This window comes from Pelodiscus sinensis, chromosome 2 (genome assembly GCF_052426305.1).
Source record: "Pelodiscus sinensis isolate ZL-2025 chromosome 2, ASM5242630v1, whole genome shotgun sequence".
Lineage (NCBI taxonomy): Eukaryota > Metazoa > Chordata > Testudines > Trionychidae > Pelodiscus > Pelodiscus sinensis.
Window position 1 is genome coordinate 263628326 of NC_143053.1, and position 20332 is coordinate 263648657.

The 20332-nt window shown below is 65.3% G+C and overlaps 1 protein-coding gene and 1 long non-coding RNA gene across 2 annotated transcripts in view; one reads left to right on the top strand and one right to left on the bottom strand.

Annotated features, from left to right (window-relative positions):
* Positions 1–2620: 2620 nt before the first annotated feature.
* LOC102450112 (uncharacterized) overlaps positions 2621–20332 on the bottom strand; it is a 44524-nt gene continuing 26812 nt past the window's right edge. The window contains exons 13-20 of the mRNA XM_089776040.1: positions 13350–13424; positions 10420–10854; positions 7824–7913; positions 7429–7530; positions 6771–6890; positions 6491–6568; positions 6190–6297; positions 2621–4924 (exon numbers count right to left, since the gene is read on the bottom strand). Of these exons, the coding sequence (XP_089632166.1) occupies positions 3564–4924; positions 6190–6297; positions 6491–6568; positions 6771–6890; positions 7429–7530; positions 7824–7913; positions 10420–10854; positions 13350–13424 (2369 nt within the window). The 3' untranslated portion in view covers positions 2621–3563. The remainder of the gene's footprint in view (positions 4925–6189; positions 6298–6490; positions 6569–6770; positions 6891–7428; positions 7531–7823; positions 7914–10419; positions 10855–13349; positions 13425–20332) is intronic.
* On the top strand, positions 13338–15239 carry LOC142823896 (uncharacterized). Its single transcript, XR_012898958.2, has 2 exons — positions 13338–14714; positions 14946–15239. It is a non-coding gene; the product is annotated as an uncharacterized LOC142823896 (long non-coding RNA).

The window sequence follows — 20332 nt, forward strand, 5'->3', positions numbered from 1 at the left end:
GCCTGCGCCCCCGGCTCCTTCCGCAAAGGGGGACGTGGTTCTGGGGCCCCAACCTGGGACGCTTCCTCCACATCCCTTCCCCTCCTTGCTGCGGTTCTCAGTCACTTACCCTCCGGACGCCCACGGCCACTCCCAGCCAGGCAGGTCTCCGCCGCGGCGGGAGAAGCGCGGGCGGCCGAGGCTGGAGCCGGGAGAGCCAGGTGCTCCTAGCAGCAAGGCAGGGAGGGGCAGCGCAGCAGGCGGGGCCCGGATCGCGGTTCCTGACGACTAGCAGCTGGGAAGCGCTAGAGAAAACTCGCTTGGCCAAGTAAAGCGCCGGGGAGAACAGCTCCCCGGAACCGCCCGGCCCAGCATCAGCGGAGACCCACCCGCGGGACGGACGCCGGCCGAAGCAGCATCAGCCAAGGGCTATGGCAAGCGGCCAAAGCACAGTGCCGGGAGCAGGTTCCCTGCGGGTGCCAGGCCTAGCACTAGGACGTTCCCCAATCACCGAGCAGCAGCAAGACTGGGATATGGGCAGCGGCATCTGCCCTGTGTGGGAAAGGGAGACTCGGGGGAGCAGGAAGCACTGGCAGGGACGCAGGGAAGAGAGTGGGCAGCAGCCAGCCAGACAGGAGCTTCCAGGCCGACATGGCAGCTGAAAAGGCCAAACAACAGGCTTTGCTAACGGTGCCAGGGGCGGTGGCCCTGATCTATCGGCCTTCGGAGCACCCAGTGGAGGGCACGACGCACCGGGCAGGGGGACGGAACGGGGGCGCCGGGCAGGGGGACGGAACGGGGGCGCCGGGCAGGGGGACGGAACGGGGGCGCCGGGGACGGAACGGGGGCGCCGGGGACGGAACGGGGGCGCCGGGGACGGGGACGGAACGGGGGCGCCGGGGACGGGGACGGAACGGGGGCGCCGGGCACGGGGGCGGAACGGGGGCGCCGGGCACGGAGAGTCCAGCAGAGATGGCAGGGGCTGCAGAGCTGAGACGATGCCAATGCCCGCTCAGAGAAGGGTCAAAGTGCCCTGAGGGTGGAGGGACGGGCGGGTGGGCGAGCACAAGAGACGAGCACATCCGGCCTTGCTGACCAACGAGCTGAGGGAACGGCAGGTGGGCGGCCAGAGGGAGGGGAACTGGACAAAATCAAGACTTAGAGCTGAATGTCAGAAAACCCTTCCTAGCAGAGAGGTGTGTGGGGCTGTGTAATCCCGAGAGGTGGGGCCCGGGCCGCGAGGCAGCAGCACGGCACAGAGCACCGGGCCGGGCCGCGAGGCGGCAGCACGGCACAGAGCACCGGGCCGGGCCGGGCCGCGAGGCGGCAGCACGGCACAGAGCACCGGGCCGGGGCCGCGAGGCGGCAGCACGGCACAGAGCACCGGGCCGGGCCGGGCCGCGAGGCGGCAGCACGGCACAGAGCACCGGGCCGGGCCGGGCCGCGAGGCGGCAGCACGGCACAGAGCACCGGGCCGGGCCGGGCCGCGAGGCGGCAGCACGGCACAGAGCACCGGGCCGGGCCGGGCCGCGAGGCGGCAGCACGGCACAGAGCACCGGGCCGGGCCGGGCCGCGAGGCGGCAGCACGGCACAGAGCACCGGGCCGGGCCGGGCCGCGAGGCGGCAGCACGGCACAGAGCACCGGGCCGGGCCGGGCCGCGAGGCGGCAGCACGGCACAGAGCACCGGGCCGGGCCGGGCCGCGAGGCGGCAGCACGGCACAGAGCACCGGGCCGGGCCGGGCCGCGAGGCGGCAGCACGGCACAGAGCACCGGGCCGGGCCGGGCCGCGAGGCGGCAGCACGGCACAGAGCACCGGGCCGGGCCGCGAGGCGGCAGCACGGCACAGAGCACCGGGCCGGGCCGCGAGGCGGCAGCACGGCACAGAGCACCGGGCCGGGCCGCGAGGCGGCAGCACGGCACAGAGCACCGGGCCGGGCCGGGCCGCGAGGCGGCAGCACGGCACAGAGCACCGGGCCGGGCCGGGCCGCGAGGCGGCAGCACGGCACAGAGCACCGGGCCGGGCCGGGCCGCGAGGCGGCAGCACGGCACAGAGCACCGGGCCGGGCCGCGAGGCGGCAGCACGGCACAGAGCACCGGGCCGGGGCCGCGAGGCGGCAGCACGGCACAGAGCACCGGGCCGGGCCGGGCCGCGAGGCGGCAGCACGGCACAGAGCACCGGGCCGGGGCCGCAGCACGGCACAGAGCACCGGGCCGGGGCCGCGAGGCGGCAGCACGGCACAGAGCACCGGGCCGGGGCCGCGAGGCGGCAGCACGGCACAGAGCACCGGGCCGGGGCCGCGAGGCGGCAGCACGGCACAGAGCACCGGGCCGGGGCCGCGAGGCGGCAGCACGGCACAGAGCACCGGGCCGGGGCCGCGAGGCGGCAGCACGGCACAGAGCACCGGGCCGGGGCCGCGAGGCGGCAGTACGGCACAGAGCACCGGGCCGGGCCGCGAGGTGGCAGCACGGCACAGAGCACCGGGCCGGGAGGCGGCAGCACGGCACAGAGCACCGGGCCGGGCCAGGCCGCGAGGCGGCAGCATGGCACAGAGCACCGGGCCGGGCCAGGCCGCGAGGCGGCAGCACGGCACAGAGCACCGGGCCGGGCCAGGCCGCGAGGCGGCAGCATGGCACAGAGCACCGCGAGGACCAGAATTTATTTAGTTCTTTTCTAGACCTAGCGCCTAGGATTCTAGGAGTCCCCACGGAGAACGACAAACGTTAACTTGAAAACGACCCTTTTCCTACTCACTACAGACTAGCAGCTAAACCCACGTCCCGTCCTGCCGCGTCAGTGTCCCGTACACTGGGCCCAGGCCTCGCCCGGGGGAGGGAGGACCCATCACCGGTGACATTCCTAGAGACTGTACGGGGGGACTGACCCTGCCGTGGCCGGCGACGGGGAAAGGACCAAGAGGTCTCGTCCAGCTCTAACGATTCCCCACACTGACGCTTTCCAAGAGCCGGCTGGAGAGACGCCGGTCACGGACGGGCTAGACAGTGCTGGGTCCTGCCATGGGGGCAGGGGACTGACTCGGTGACTTCGAGGGCCCTTCCAGTTCTACTGCTCCATGCTCCTCTGCAAGTCTCTAGGTGTCCCTCGGGTCAGGAGTCCGGCCGGCCTGGGGTGTGCCCGCTTCTGGGGGGTCATACAGTCACTAAGAGGAGACAGGACGGGCGCTGCAGGAGTCACGGCTGGGGGGCTGCACCTGGAGGTTTCACTCCCCAGACTGGCTCTGGCTGGAACAGGCGCGTCGTTCAGTTGTGCCCGGCGGACATGCAGGCACCAGTCCAGCCTCTCTTAGCCCACTGGGGAGCTGCTGGCATCCACCATGATGCCAGTGCGGCAGCAACGCCCCCCCAGCCTGACCCCCACGTAGCACACGGCCCGGCAGCTCCCACCCTGAGAAAACCCCTGGCCTGGCTGCAGCGGCCCCCGTGCACACGGGGCCGGAAAGTCCTGCTAGCACTGACCCCTCTGTCAGTAGTTACACAGCTCAGCTAGCTCAGGTCCCCACGGGCAGCTCCCTCCCTGCTCCTGTGCGGGGCCGGCGGCCGAGCGGCGCGTCTCCCCAGCTCCCCCTCACTTGTACTTGGCCAGGGCCTGGATGGGGGCGCAGGACAGCAGCAGCGGGTGCATCTGCAGGAAGGGGTTGAAGGACTCCCCGTCGCCGTAGCAGGACAGGAGTCTCTCCTCGGTGTGGCCGGCCTGGTGCACCGTCAGCTCCTTCTTGTGGCTGAAGATCTTGCCGCACTCGGTGCAGGGGTAGACCCGCTCCACCGTGTGGGTGAGGTGGTGCGTCCGCAGGTTGCCCTTGTACTTGAAGCTCTTGCCGCACTCCCCGCAGGTGAAGGGGCGCTCGCCCGTGTGGATGCGCTTGTGCTTCATGAGCGTGGTCTTGAGGTTGAAGGTCTTGCCGCACTCGGGGCAGACGAAGGGGCGCTCGCCCGTGTGGATGCGCTGGTGGGTGATGAGGGTGCCCTTGCGGTTGAAGCTCTTGCCGCACTCGGTGCAGGTGAAGGGCTTCTCGCCCGTGTGGATGCGCTGGTGCTTGATGAGCTCCCCGTTGTGGCTGAAGCACTTGCCGCAGTCGGCGCAGGCGAAGGGCCGCTCCCCGGTGTGGATGCGCTGGTGCCGGGTCAGGTCCCCGTTGCGGCTGAAGCTCTTGCCGCACTCGGAGCAGCCGAAGGGCCGGTCCCCGACGTGGATCTTCTGGTGCAGGATGAAGGTCTTCTTGGCGCAGAAGCCCTTGCCGCACTCGGGGCAGACGAAGGGGCGCTCCCCGCGGTGGATCTTCTGGTGGGTGATGAAGTTGGCCTTGCGGTTGAAGCTCTTGCCGCACTCGGTGCAGGAGAAGGGCTTCTCGCCGGTGTGGATGCGCTGGTGCAGGATGAAGGTCTGCTTGGAGCAGAAGCTCTTCCCGCAGACGGTGCACTCGAAGGGCTTCTCGCCCGTGTGGATGCGCTGATGCCGCATCAGGTCCCCCTTCTGGCTGAAGCTCTTGCCGCACTCGGTGCAGGTGAAGGGCTTCTCGCCCGTGTGCACCCGCAGGTGGGTGATGAGGTTGCCCCGGTGCTGGAAGCTCTTGCCGCACTCGGTGCAGGTGAAGGGGCGCTCGGCCGTGTGGGCGCGTGGGCGCTTGGCCGGCTCCGGGCTGCCGACCCCGGGCCCCGAGCCCGCCGGGGATTTCTGGCCAGGGCTGCTGGTGGGAGGCGCCGGCACCTTTCCCCCGAGCTCAGGGGTGGCGCGCGGCCCCTCCGGAGCCACCAGGCTTCTCCGCAGCGCCGGGACGCTGCCCTGGCTGTGCTGCACCTCCCAGCGATTCACACCGGGGTCTGTCCGGGGCGAGCCCGGGGACGCAGGCCCCAAGCGTCTCATCAGCACAGCCCTGCTCGGCTTCACGTCCTCGGGCTCCTGCCCTGGGCATGTCGGCTCTCGGGCACCTGTGGGGCAGAGAGAGGGGCCAGCCGTTACTCCGGGGGGGCGCCGGGAGCGGAGAGGCCAGGAGCCCCGGGGCTGGCCCGCCCGTACGGACACCCGGGAGCGAATGGCTCGCCCCCGAGCTCGCTGGCGAACGCCTCCCCTCCCAGCCGCCGAGCCAGCGCCAGCATCCCCAGACGCGCAGCAGCGAGTGGCACCGGCTTCCCTGGCACCTCGCTCCCTTTGTGACCCGGGAAATCAGCCCGTCCGAGGTGCACCAGGTACGTGGCGGGCTGGGTCACCGCCACGTTTCATAGCGCCCCTCCCACAGCCACGGCAACGCGGCCGAGACAACCCGTCACCTGTCATTAGCCCCGGGCCCCGGCTGCACTTACTGCCCACAGCGGCACCAACAGTTCACCAGCCGCACCCTGTGTCTGGCCAGGGAACCGAGGCGGCCCGCCCCGCCAGGCAAGCTGCACCCGTAACCGCGTACCCCCCGACCTCCCCAGCGCTGGGGGGGGCATTGCGCCGACAGCAGAGCGCCCCCCAACGCAGTAAAACCAGCTCACGGAGCGGCGGCGGCCTCCCTTGTGCACGGGGGGTTCACACCCAAGCGACCAGTCTGCCGACGTAAGCGCCCGGGTGGCTACGGCCCCACGTCCGCCCGCCCCCAGGGCACATCCGGCCCCCCGCTTCCCGCAGCAACAAGAGCGAAGGGGACCTCGGCCAGCCAGGTGCTGCTGACTGTAGCATTCCCAGGCTCCCCCGGGGCCGAGGCGCGAGGGCGAGGCCGGAGCAAGCACAAGCCTCTGCTGGCTCATGTGACACTGGCCCCCAGCCTGGGGCTGCCGGCCGGGAGGCGCCGGGGTCCTGCGTGTGCCACCGCTATCGACAGAAGGGCCCCTCGCCCGCAGGACTCACGGCTGGGGGGCCCTGTCGCCGTCCGACTCAGGGACCCGGCTGGAGGCCAGGCCCGGGCCCGCGCACGGGGCGCTGGAGGAATTTCTCCAGGCTTCTCGGGGGTCACAGCCGAGGCCGGCTCCCCGCCCCGCCAGGGAAGGGGGGAGGATACCCACAGTCGGGGGGGGGGAAGGGGGCCCAGGGAACCCTGGCTGAGTTCCAGGGTGTGTCATGAGCCAGACAGTCCTCAGCAGGCACAGGCCAGGGCCAGGCCGAGTGCATCCCTCCAGCGCCATCGAGCGCCCAGCGACCGGGGCCTGGCTCCAGCCTGCCCGCACCAGCAGCTCCACGGCCCGCCCCGAGCTGCTCCGGGGGGTCGGCTCACCTGGGCTGGGGTACCCCAGAGCCCCTCCGTCGCGCAGGCCCGGCGGGCACCCAATGGCCGACTCCTCGCCTGGCTCCACCTTCACAATGAGCTCCGGCTTCGCGTCGCCTGGGCCAGGAGAGAAGGATTCTCAGCCGGGGTCGCCGGTGGCCGCGGGACTCGCAAAGCAGCTTTAAGCTGGGCCCCGGGCATGCTGGCAGGAGGGGGCGTCCGTCCGTAGCACGGCCAGCGGGAGACCCCGGCGGCCTCAGTCCTGCCCCCGTGCCCACTGCCCCCCCCGCCCAGCCCCCCGTGCACTCACCGAAGGGGTCGCCCTGCTGGGCGCACTCGTAGGACTCGTCCTCGGGCTCCGTTTTGACGACGATCTCGGCCTTGAGACCTGCAGAAAACCCAGCGCGTTGCAGGTTCCTGCGGCCCGGCCCGGCGGCAAGGGGCAGGCCGAGTCCCCCACGCGCATCGGGGCCCGCCGGGGCGCTCTGCTCCCCCGGGTGCTGCAGGGGGCCCGCCTAGGGCCCTGTCCCCACACAGACCCTGCTCCAGCCCCTCCCCGAGCCAGCCTGGGAGCGGTCAGCGTCACTCACCAGTGGGGGGGTAGCCAGGCAGGTCTCGGCCCCCCCGGCCCTGGGGATACCCCCCGTACGACTCGTCCTCTGGCTCCGCCTTCACCGCCATCTCCTGCTTCACCTGGGGCCAGCCTGCGCCTGCGAGGGACAAGGGATCACGTCCCGGCCCCACTGGTCCCTGCAGACCAGCGGCCACCAACGCCGGGCAGGGACGCTCCCCGTGCGGGGTGGCCCTGGCAGACTCGGGCCTGCAAGGCCCCGGCCGGGGAACCTGGCCTGAGGCGGGGGTTCCAGCGCATGGGGTGTTCTGGGCCCGGCCGCCCCGGGCAGGCTAACAGCGCCAACGGCACCGGAGCGCCAGGACGCCGGCTCGGGAAAGCCAGTCCCGCCGCTCGAGGAGGCCCCGGCAGCCTCCGCAATCCGGGCGCTGGGAGGGAGGCTCCGTTGGCACCTGAGCACAGGGACCGGGCTGCTGCTTTCTGAGCACCTAGGTGGGGCCACCGCAGCCCGCTCCCAGCCAGCCCCCGTCCTCCTCGCGGCCACAGCAGCCCCGGGCACCCCGGCTTAGACCGACGCCAGGGATCGCTCGGGCGCCTCCGGGCCAGGCCACCCTGAGACCCTCGCTCTCCCCAGCCTCCCTGTGCCTGGCCAGCACGGGGGAATCTCACACACTCACCTGCGCTGGGGGCCTGCGGGACTCCCCGCCCCCCCTGCTCCGGGGGCGCCCTGGTGCACGGCTCCTCCTCTCGCTCCGGTTTAATCCACGCGCCAGCAGGGCCTGCCGAGGACAGAGGGTCACGATCCGGTCCCCGGGCACCCTCGGCCCGGCAGAGCCCGTTCCAGCCACAGGGCTCGCCCGGGAGCAGCGACCCCACCCGCCCGGGCAGAGGCTCGGTCCCGAGGGAGCCGGGTCAGAACAGCGCCCGATCCCAGAATCATCCCCGCCGGGAGGATGCGACACACAACCGCTCCGGGGGATGGGCGCTCCCCAGCGCAGCCTCCGGGGCAGGCGGATTTTCCGGGGCGGAGCCGGGAAGCAGAAACCGGCTCCCTGCTGAAAGCACCACTCACCTGCGCCGCAGGCGTCCGGCCTTCCCTGCTCGCTCATCTCCCCGCCAGCCCCCGCGGGCCGCTGGTCCCCTCGCTGCACCCGGGGCCGGCCTTCAGGGACAGAGAGAGACGAGTCACGCGCCGCCCGGCCTGGCAGGACAAGAAGAGCCGCCCGGGCCTGGGGCACCTGCAGACGGCCCCCGCGCTGGGGTTCCAGTGAACTGTGGGCTCTCCGGCCTCTCCCCGCGTCCCCCCGCACTGCCCACACCCCTGGCAGAGCCCGTCGACAGCGAGGGGCAGGGTCCGGGACACGCTGGGGACCCCCCCCGTCCTGGAAGGACCCAGCCTCCAGCTAATGGGGCAGAAGGAATTGCCCCAGTGCCCTGCACCCCCCTCACTGCCCCCTGCAGGGCTCTCGCACCTTCCTCTGGCCAGAGCCAGAAGGCTGCCCTGCGCCTCCCCCAACGCCGTCACGCAGCCGCTGCCAAGCCCCCAGGGTGCCGGCCGTGCCACACGGGCACCGAGAACCGGATCGATGGGACGCAAATAGGACACACACGAGCTCTGTGTTCGTGGAACTCCCCGGGCCACTACCCACGGCCTCCCACGCGCCGGCGCGCTCATCGCACTGGCCAGCAGGGCACGGACACTGCCCGTCGGCCGAACCCCACAAACACAGCCCCACGGCACCCTGCTACTCCCGTCCCACATGGGGCCCCCTGGGATCCCAACACTGCCCAGCTCGGCATCAGCCACCGTCCCACGAACCCCTTCAGCAAACCTGGGGACGCCGCCAGCCTCGCAGCCCCCCCACGTCCCCGCAGGACACAGCCCTGCCTGGCCGGGTCCTTCGCTTGCCGTGTCCAGGCCAGCCCACAGCTCGCCGGAGCGCAAGCGCCCTGCTCGTTCGTAGCCCGTTTGCTAACGAACGCAGCTCGCGCTGCTGGGTCAGGGCAAGAGGGAAACAGGCCAGAATCGGTGCCGGCAAGCGGCTGCCCCTCCCCCCGGCAGTCGGCTCCATGGCAAACGCCGAGTCCGACGCACCGGTGACCGGACGCTTCCCGCCAGCCTAGGAGGAACGTGGGACGAGCAGGCGACAGGCTGATGCAGGATTTCTAGAGCCCGGATCCCTGGCGAGCCACGGACACGTCAGACACCCAGCGGCTGCCGCAGCACGGATGGCGACGGTTCCCGGAGCGTGACCCCAGGCTTGGGTCTCCCCAGAACAGCCTCCGCCCGGCGCCGAGACCCCACGTCAAACCCAGGGAAACAACGGCCGAGACGAGATTCCTGATTTTCTACACCCGGTAAAGTCTCCCCGGGGGCGTCCTCCTGGAATATCACCAGCCCCCTCTGGGAAGGGCGGCTCTCTGCCTTGAACCCGGCAGCCGCTCCCCAGACACTTCCCAGCGCCCGGGTGCGCAGCCGGCTTGCACAGCTTCCCTCGCGCAGAGCCACACTGCAGAGAGGCCGCCGGTGAGAACGGGACAGAAATCCGGCCTGGGGCCGACCACGGTGTCGGGGGCTGGGACGGGCTGGAAATCCAGGCAGGGCTTTGCCCTGTGGCTGGAGGGGAACAGAGCGCCCTGGGCTGCCCGCACGCCGGTTTGTTCTCCCCCAGGACGCTGGTGGCTCTTGCTGGCCAGTCCCACACGGGCACCAGGCCTTCTCCATAGACCCCGGCGCAGCCAACTCGCTCGGCTAAGTCCGGGCCAGGCCTGCAGCTGGCAGGCACAGGAGGGGAGGGATTGACGCGCCCATGGAGGGTCCAAATCAGTCCTGACGTGCAGCCACCTGCAGCATTTCACGGATTCCAGCCACTCGTCTCTCTCAGACTCAGACTTTAAGGTCAGAAGGGACCATTATGATCATCTAGTCCGACCCCCTGCACAGTGCAGGCCACAGAATCTCACCCACCCCTCCCAGAATAATCCTCTCACCTAGATCTCAGATATTGAAGCCTTCAAATATTTTGAAGACCCCAAGATGCAGAGAATCCTCCAGCTGGGATCTGTACCCCATGCTACAGAGGAAGGCGAAAAACCTCCAGGGCCTCTGCCAATCTACCCTGGAGGAAAATTCCTTCCCGACCCCAAATATGGCGATCAGCTAAACCCTGAGCATGTGGGCAAGACTCACCAGCCAGACACCCAGAAAGTTCTCTATAGTAACTCCTATCATCCCTCCATTGACCTATTTACCTCTGATAATGAATGGTCAATTAGTTATCTCATCAAACCATCCCCTTCAGAAACCCATCTAGTTTAATCTTGAAGCCAGCTAGATCTTTTGCCCCCACTACTTCCCTTGGAAGGCCGTTCCAGAACCTCACTCCTCTAATGGTTAGAAACCTTTGTCTAATCTCAAGTCTAAACTTCCTACTAGCCAGCTTATATCCATTTGTTCTTGTGTCCACATTGGTATTGAGCTTAAATAATTCCTCTCCCTCCCTGGTATTTATCCCTCTAATATATTTAGAGAGAGCAATCATGTCCCCCCTCAGCCTTCTTTTGGTTAAAGTAAACAAGCCAAGCTCCTTGAGTCTCCTTTCATAAGACAGGTTTTCCATTCCTCGGATCATCCTAGTGGCCTCTCCCCAGCAACACCACTGGCTCACCTGCCTTGCCCGGAAAGCTCCCGCTGCCCACTCCTCCGGAGAGAGACAGGCTGTCCGTCCGTATCCACGCCAGACGCACAATGTTCGCCACTCGGAACTGGAGAGACAGACCGTCCGTATCCACACCCGACACACACCACTCCCTGCTCAGCACTGGGAGAGACAGACTGTCCGTCCATATCCACACACAACGCTCGCCACTCGGAACCGGAGAGACAGACCGTCCGTATCCGCACCCGACACACACCGCTCCCTGCTCAGCACTGGGAAAGACAGGCTGTCCATCCGTATCCACACCCAACACACACCGCTCGCCGCTCACCACCGGGAGAGACAGGCTGTCCGTATTCGCACCTGACACACACCGCTCGCCGCTCAGCACCGGGAGAGACAGGCTGTCCATCCGTATCCACACCCGACACACACCGCTCACCGCTCACCACCGGGAGAGACAGGCTGTCCATCCGTATCCACACCCAACACACACCGCTCGCCGCTCACCACCGGGAGAGACAGGCTGTCCATATCCGCACCCGACACACACCGCTCGCCGCTCAGCACAGGAAGAGACAGGTTGTCCGTCCGTATCCACGCCCGACACACACCGCTCGCCACCGGGAGAGACAGGCTGTCCGTCCGTATCCGCGCCCAACACTCGCCGCTCGGCACCAGGAGAGACAGGCTGTCCGTCCGTATCCGCACCCGACACACACCACTCGCCGCTCGGCACCGGGAGAGACAGGCTGTCCGTCCGTATCTGCGCCCGACACACACCGCTCGCCGCTCGGCACTGGGAGAGACAGGCTGTCCATCCGTATCCGCGCCCAACACACACCGCTCGCCACCGGGAGAGACAGGCTGTCCATCCGTATCCACACCCAATACACACCGCTCGCCGCTCAGCACCAGGAGAGACAGGCTGTCCGTATCCGCACCCGACACACACCGCTCGCCGCTCAGCACCGGGAGAGACAGGCTGTCCGTATCCGCACCCGACACACACCGCTCGCCGCTCACCACCGGGAGAGACAGGCTGTCCGTATCCGTACCCGACACACACCGCTCGCCGCTCACCACCGGGAGAGACAGGCTGTCCGTATCCGCACCCGACACACACCGCTCGCCGCTCAGCACCGGGAGAGACAGGCTGTCCGTCCGTATCCACGCCCGACACACACCGTTCGGCACCGGGAGAGACAGGCTGTCCATCCGTATCCACGCCCAACACACACCGCTCGCCGCTCAGCACTGGGAGAGACAGGCTGTCCATCCGTATCCACACCCAACACACACTGCTCGCCGCTCGGCACCGGGAGAGACAGGCTGTCCGTATCTGCACCCGACACACACTGCTCGCCGCTCGCCACCGGGAGAGACAGGCTGTCTGTCTGTATCTGCGCCCGACACACACCGCCCGCCGCTCGGCACCAGGAGAGACAGGCTGTCCGTCCGTATCTGCGCCCGACACACACCGCCCGCCGCTCGGCAGCGGGAGAGACAGGCCGAGGCCCAGCGGCGCCATCTCAGTGCAAAGAAAGCTGCAGCATTTGGTCGTGGATTATGAGTGTTTACACAGCGCCGGGGTGGGGGCTCGCAGCTTTCCCAACACTTCAATACCACTCACAGTCCCCGCCCTGGCGCTTGCAAGGTAAAGGCTGAATTCTGCTCTCCTCCCACATGCAAGAACTCCCGGGGGCGTCACCACGGCTCTGACGAACGAGTGTAGCTGTTAAACGAGTAACCAATGCGCTTATGCACTTACTCAAACGGCTACAGAGGCCTCCCACTCCAGCTCCCCGGGAGCCGCCTGCTGCCTCGGTACCAGCCAGCTCCCCGGGAGCCAGGTGGAGACAGAACTTGCAGGGAATCGGTTTAAAATCCAGCTGCTGGTATGCACCGGCTCCCAGGGAGCTCACTGCCATCCCTCCGATACAGAGACAGCTGCGCAGGGCAGCAGGCGGGAGCTGGTACACACAGGGAGCCAGTTGAAAAGCACTGCAGGGCAGCAGCCGGCTCCCCAGGAGTGGGGTGGCAGGCGGGAGCCGGTACGCAGAGGGAGTGGGCTTAAAAGCTGGCTCCCAGGAGCCAACTACTGTCCCGTGCTGCAGCCTCTGTATCAGGAGCAGCCGGCTCCCCAGGAGCGAGGCGGCAGGCGGAGCCGGTGCACACCGGGACGCAGTCGCAAAGCCGGCTCCCAGCACATACTGGCTCCCAGGGAGCTGGCTGCCACCCTGCCCTGCAGCTGCACGAAACCACTGAGATTTTTCAGCCGTTACACAGTCAGCCAATTCCCTGCATGTTCACACCCCCAGGGTCGTTTGCATGGGGAAAGAGACGCCTCTCTGGGTTCTGGGTCCTCCCTCCCTTCCCCTTGTTGGGGGGGACCTGGCCAGAGACAGAAACCAGGGGGCAGGGCTCAGAGGTGGCACCAGGTGATCTCTCTGGCACTGGGCTGGCTGGCTTGCACCTGCACGCTCGGGGTGAGCACATCTCCGCGTGGGGGGGAGGATGAATCCGCCCCGGGGCAGACTGCCAGTCGTCTCCTGGTGAGAGGGGCCCGTTGCCTTCTCTACAGCCCGCGGGGGCGCCGCTGGGCGCATCTCCCCGTCACCCCGCAGCACTGGGCCCCTCCCGGACTCGGCCGGGCACGCTCCGGTCTGACCTCGGCCAGGAGCGGATTGTCCCGCTCAGTCTATTGCTCTGTGCCTGCCTCTAGCCCAGGCCGGCCCGCAGCTTCCTTCGGAAGGGGACTGCGAAGCCGCCCGCGGACGGGACAGCCGAGCCCACTCGCAGCGGCTGCTCTCCTTGAGGGGCCTGCTGCAGGGCGTCGTGAGGTGCACCAGCACAGCCCCCGCCCCCCCAGCACAGCCCCCGCCCACAGGAACCGTGGGACACGGCAGCACTGCCACGGGGCCACGTTGCACACTCACCAGTGGCCTCTCCAGCCTCGTCTGAGCCCTCGGGCGAGGCCAAGGCAACAGGCCGACACCAGGGGCCAGCGTTTCCTAGGGGCCGAATGCACGGAGTTCAGTAACCGCGTGACCGCTGCACGTTTCGGGTTACACGCCGGGCGGCTCCCCGGGAGCTGGCTGTTCGCCCGGCTCCCCACACGTCTCGGCTCCTGCCTGCCGCCCCGCCCGACCGGGAAGTGGCAGCACAGGGCAGCGGGCGGCTCCCCGCGTGTCCCGGGAGCCTGCGGGCAGCCACGGACATTAGGGGATGAGCCCGGAGTCGCCGCTTCAGTTCCCAGGCTACTCCCCTAGCGCCTACCCTGCCACCGTGCCCTGTGTCTGTGCCAACACGCCTTCCGCGTGGCACGGCCCCCCAGGCCTGCCGCCCCCCCCCGAGTCTCCAGCCACCTGCCCTGCCAGGGGAGCGCCCCGCCGGGCTAGGAGGAAGACCGGGCCCCACCCAGCAAGCGGCCCCCGGGTGCAGAAGGTGCCTGGCCCGCCCCAAGCGCCCTGCCCAGGGACCCGGCCCCTGCGCTCCGGGCTGCGCCTGGGCCCCGCTCCCGGCCGGCGACCCCCGCGCGCAAAGGAGGCGCCGGGCAGGCTCCGAGCGCGCAGCGCGGCCCCTCTGCCGCCCCCGCCCCGCGCAAGGGGCGCGCCCGGCTGCTCACCGCTGCGCGCCCGGCTCCCGATGGCCGCCGACCCGGGCACTGGCCCAGCCCCCGCCCGCGCCGCCGGGGCGAGAGACAAAGGGCCCCGCGCCTGCTGCATCCTGGGAGCCGTAGTCCCCGCCCGGAGGCGCGCACGGGGCGCGCAGGACGCGCGCAGCTCGGAGGGCGCAGGGCTCCCCGCGCAGCGCTGCGGGCCGGGCCGGCCGGAAAACTACAGCGCCCCGCAGCCGCGGACGGGGTGTGGCCCGGAGACTGCGCCCCCCCCCCCCCAAACCGGATCAGCTGGGGCCGCAGCAGCCCCGCACGGAGCCAGGCCGGGGGGCGCCCCCTCTGCGGGCTCAGTCCCAGGCGGAGCTGCCCCTTCCGCGGCTGGTGCAGCGGGGCGCAGGCGGGCCGGGTACCACCCAGTCACCCCTAGCTCCGGGATCCCCAGGGACGGAAGACCCCGGCAGCCGGGCCTGCAACACCGCGCCCATGTGCTGGGCTGGCCGCGTGGAGCTGGGGTGCGCAGCCTGGCGCTCGGCTCCCAAAGCTGGGCCCCCCCAAACATCTCCAAGGGTCGCTTGGCAGCTCCGGTCCCACCTGCTCGCGGGACTCGCTCCCGGCTCTGCCCCTCTGGGTCGCCCCAGCTCCAGACCATACACCGGAGGGGGAAGGGCGACCCAGGTGGTTAGGGGTAAGGAACAGCCTCCTTGGGCCTTCCACGGCCGGCTACCAGGGCCACGTATCCATTAGGCACCGTGCCCAGGGCCCACAGAAATGTTTTAATTTTTTTCTCACATCAGAAAAAAATGAAACTTTTAGGGCCCACGAAAAAGTATTACATTTTGCCTGAAACAGAAAAAAATAAAATGTTGAAGTATTTAGAGTTATATCAAAAATAATTTTTAATATTTTTTTTATGGAGGAAGGGGCCCGAAGGCAAAAGTGCCTAGGGCCCACGACAGTCATAATGCGGCTCTGCCTGGGGATCCCGGGGTACCCTGACATCGCTACCCCATGTCTACACAAGCCACCCGGCCTTTCAACGTATTCGGCGACAGAACAGGCGCGCCAGTTCGGCATCCTGGGGACTGGTTCCACAAGGACTAAAAGGCGTCTGGAAACAGCACGATGCTTCACAATGCAGGGGTGTGCAGAGGTGCCAGATTTCAAAATGAGCTGTTTTGAAACAGATTGGAAATAAAATACTCAGTTTGCATAGCGCGAATTCCGTCTCTTAGTGCGAGTTCCGGGTGCTGTGTAGACACACCCCGTATGAGCCCGGATTAACAAGCCGGGGCCTTTCCAACTTGGAAAAGAAACGAGCGCGGAGGGACGGACGTTAGGGTTAGAAAATCGTGGCTGGTGTAGGAAACGGGATTTACGCCTTTGCCCACGGAACACGAGACGCTCCCCGAGGACGTGCCGGGGCAGCACGTTTCAAAGCAATGACCTCGCCAGCCAGCCGGGAACTCTGCCAGGGGCCGGTGGAAAGGCCCAAACGGTCCCAGGGTCCAGTAAGAAGGAAATAAGTTCATGGAGGGCGGGTCCATCGATGGTGACTGGGCAGGGAGGGGGCCCCCGGTCCCTGTTTGTCAGGGGCTGGGAATGGGCGATGGGGGATCACTGGATGGTTCCCTGTTCGGTTCCGTCCCTCTGGGGCACCTGGCATTGGCCACTGTCAGCCGACAGGAGCCTGGGCTGGACGGACCATTGAGTCAATCTGGCCGTTCTGGTCGTCTTATACAGAACCCAAACGGATCTGGCCCTGCTGTAACCACTAGACCCCACTCTCCTCGGGCAAGCCAGAGCCAGGAGGCCTGAGTGGTCCACGTCCCCAGTGTCAATAGGAAGTTCGAATGCACATGGACTTCGCAGGGCTGCCCTGGGCCCTCAGTTACTTGCCACAGGCTGGCCCGACAGGGCGGTGCTGGAGCTGAGAACATAAGAACGGTCAGACTAGGTCAGACCAAAGGTCCATCCAGGCCAGTGTCCTGTCTGCCCACAGTGGCCAGCACCAGGTGCTGAATAGGAACCGAATAGTAATGATCAAGTGACCTCTCTCCTGCCATCCATCTCCACCCTCTGACAAACAGGCTGGGGACATAATTCCTACACATCCTGGCTGAGAATCATTAATGGACTTAAGCTCCATGAATGTATCTAGTTCTCTTTTAAACCCTATTATAGTCCTAGCCTTCACAACCTCCTCTGGCAAGGAGTTCCACAGGTTGACCGTGCGCTGTGTGAAGAAGAACTTCTTTTTATTTGTTTTAAACCTGCTGCCCATTCATTTCATTTGGTGTCCTCTAGTTCTTATATTATGGGAACAAGTCAATAACTTTTCCTTATTCACTGTCTCCACACCACTCATGATTTTATAGACCTCTATCCTATCCCCCCTCAGCCTCCTCTTTTCCAAGCTGAAAAGTCTTAGTCTCTTTAAACTCTCCTCATAGGGGACCTGTTCCAACCCCCTCATCATTTTAGTTGCCCTACTCTAACCCTTTTCCAATGCCAATAGATCTTTTCTGAGAGGAGAAGACCACATCTGTAGGCAGCATTCAAGATGTGGCTGTACCATGGATTTCTATAAGGGCAATAAGATATTCTCCATCTTATTCTCTATCCCTTTTTTTAATGATGCCTAACATCCTGTTTGCTTTTTTGACTGCCGCTGCACACTGTGTGGACATGTTCAGAGAACTATCCATGATGACTCCAAGATCTTTCCTGATTAGTTGGAGCTAAATTAGCCCCCATCATATTATATGTCTAGTTGGGGTTACTTTTCCCGATGTGTGTTACTTTACATTTATCCACATTCCATTTCATTTGCCATTGTGTTGCCCAGTCTCTCAGTTTGGTGAGATCTTTTCAAAGCTCTTCACAGTCTGCTTCTGTCTTGACTATCTTGAGCAGTTTAGTATCATCTGCAAACTTTGCCGCCTCACTGCTTACCCCTTTCTCCAGATCATTTATGAATAAGTTGAGTAGGATTGGTCCTAGGACTGACCCTTAGGGGACACCACTAGTTACCCCTCTCCAATCTGAAAATTTACCATTTATTCCTACAGTTCTCAGTCCATGAAAGGATCTTCCCTCTTATCCCACGACAATTTAATTTATGTAAGAGCCTTTGGTGAGGGACCTTGTCAAAGACTTTCTAGAAATCTAAGTCCACTAGATCTACTGGATCCCCCTTGTCCACGTTTGTTGACCTCTTCAAAGAACTCTAATCGATTAGTAAGACAGGATTTCCTTTTACAGAAACCATGTTGACTTTTGCCCAACAAATTATGTTCTTCTAGGTGTCTGACAATTCTTTTCTTTACTATAGTTTCAACTAATTTGCCCGGCACGGACATTAGACTTACCGGCCTGTAATTGCCAGGATCACCTCTAGAGCCCTTTTTAAATATTGGCGTTACATTAGCTATCTGCCAGTCACTGGGTACACAAGCTGATTTAAAGGCTAGGTTACAAACCAGAGTTAATAGTTCCGCAATTTCACATCTGAGTTCTTTCAGAACCCTTGGGTGAATGCCGTCCGGTACCAGTGACTTTAACTGGTAAGTTTATCAATTGATTCCTAAACCTCCTCTAATGACACTTCAGTCCGGGACAGTTCCTCAGATTCATCTCTCACAAAGGACGGTGCAGATTTGGGAATCTCCCCAACGTCCTCAGCCATGAAGACTGAAGCAAAGAATTCATTTAGTTTCTCCGCAATGACTTGGTCGTCTTTAAACTCTCCTTTTGTATCTCGACTGTCCAGTTCTTCAGCAGGCTTCCTGCTTCTGATGTACTTTGAAAACATTTTGTTACCTTTGGAGTTTTTGGCCAGCTGCTCTTCAAACTCCTTTTTTGGCTTTTCTGATTTCATTTTTACACTTAGGCTACGTCTACATTGGCCCCTTTTCCGGAAGGGGCATGTTAATTTCACGAGTCATAATAGGGAAATCCGCGGGGGATTTAAATATCCCCTGCGGCATTTAAATAAAAATGTCCGCCACTTTTTTCCGGCTTTTAGAAAAGCCGGAAAAGAGCGTCTACACTGGCCCCGATCCTCCAGAAAAAGCGCCCTTTTCCAGAGGATCTTATTCCTACTTTGAAAGATCCGCAACCTTCGCACCAGGCAGGCAAGTGACCACACGGTTCTCCCGGTCATCACAAACCCAACTATCTATGTTTCTAACGATCGAATCACCCACTACTAACACCTGCCTCTTCCTAACTGGCATCCCTCCCCCTCAGAGGTATCCTCAGTGCGAGAGGTACCGCAGCATCCTCTGGGAGGAGGGTCCCGACTATGGGAAGGTTCCCCTCTGCACCCGTTGACTGTTCTCCTTCCCTGAGCCTTTCATCCTCCTTAACAGCGTAGGGGCTGTCTGACCGGAGGTGGGACAGTTCTAGGGTGTCCCAGAAAGTCTCATCCACGCACCTCTCTGCCTCCCTCAGCTCCTCCAGTTCAGCCACCCTGGCCTCCAAAGCCCGGACGCGTCTCTGAGGGCTCCTTGCACCGAATGCACACACCCGCCACCCGCCCACAGGGCAGGGACTCAGACATGCTACACTGGGTGCAATAAACAGGGTAGCCCCGCTCTGCTGCTGGCTTCTGCCTGCACCTCTCCTCCAGCTACCTAGGTTACTGAGAGGGGTTTATTTCAATCAGGAAGTTTTGATGATAGTTTAGTGTAAGGGTTTTAGAAGCTGGCAGGTGTCCCTCATCCCCTTCCCAACTCTCGTCTTTATAAAGCCCTGGCCTTCCCGATAGCCCCGCCCTCTGGCTAAGGCTCAGCCAATGAACAGAGGCTTCTAGATTCCAAACCCTGTTAAGAAGCTCACCACTTCCCCCTGCCGGCCACAGCACACGGTCCTTCGCACAGACACACCCCGACAGACAGACACAAGCGCACACACAGCAAGGACCCCCCAACACACCACACACCACAGACAGCCACCTCCCGCAAGGCTCCTGGGTTTGATCCGCCTTCCCTCCTGAAACATCCTGCTCACGGCGCTTTCCCGCCGGCTCCGACGCCTGCTCCGGCCGCCACTGGCTAAGCTGTTGCCCGAACCCAGAGATTTCCAGGGCCCCAGTAGCCCCTGGAGAGAGGTCATGGGGGGGGGGGGAGGCGGTGGCCTCAGTCAGTCCCTCCCCATTTGGGGTGTGGCTTGCACTGAGCATGCTCAGTAATGCTGCTGAAGCCACTGCCCACTCTGCCCAGCAGCGCCAGGGCTGGACCATCCCAGCTCGCCCGCCAGCTGTCTCTCTCCCCAGGGAGCACCTGCCGGGCCCACTGCTCCTGCCTGCCCCTCTTCCTCCTCAGGCCCCAGCCCATCCCCCAGCCCTACTCCCTCACCCCCCATCCCTACCCCTTCTGCCTCCTCCCTGGGCCGCCACCCATCCCTCAGCCCCACCCCCTCACCCCCCATCACCCCAGCCCTACCCCTTCTGCCTCTTCCCTGGGCTCCCACCCATCCCTCAGCCCTGCCCCCTCACCCCCCATCACCCCAGCCCTACCCCTTCTGCCTCCTCCCTGGGCCCCACCCATCCCTCAGCCCCACCCCCTCACCCCCCATCACCCCAGCCCTACCCCTTCTGCCTCCTCCCTGGGCCCCACCCATCCCTCAGCCCTGCCCCCTCACCCCAGCCCTACCCCTTCTGCCTCCTCCCTGGGCCCCACCCATCCCTCAGCCCCACCCCCTCACCCCCCATCACCCCAGCCCTACCCCTTCTGCCTCCTCCCTGGGCCCCACCCATCCCTCAGCCCCACCCCCTCACCCCCCATCACCCCAGCCCTACCCCTTCTGCCTCCTCCCTGGGCCCCACCCATCCCTCAGCCCTGCCCCCTCACCCCAGCCCTACCCCTTCTGCCTCCTCCCTGGGCCCCACCCATCCCTCAGCCCCACCCCCTCACCCCCCATCACCCCAGCCCTACCCCTTCTGCCTCCTCCCTGGGCCCCACCCATCCCTCAACCCCACCCCCTCACCCCCCATCACCCCAGCCCTACCCCTTCTGCCTCCTCCCTGGGCCGCCACCCATTCCTCAGCCCCACCCCTTCACCCCCAGCCCTACCCCTTCTGCCTCTTCCCTGGGCCCCCACCCATCCCTCAGCCCCGCCCTCTCACCCCCAGCCCTACCCCTTCTGTCTCCTCCCTGGGCCCCCATCCATCCCCCCCGCCCTTCCCCCTCTGCCTCCTCCTCAGGCCCCCATCCCTCCCCTTACCCTGCCCCCTCTGCCTCTTACCTGGGTCCCACCCATCCCCCCGCCCTGCCCCATCCTTGCACCCCACCCACCCTCCAG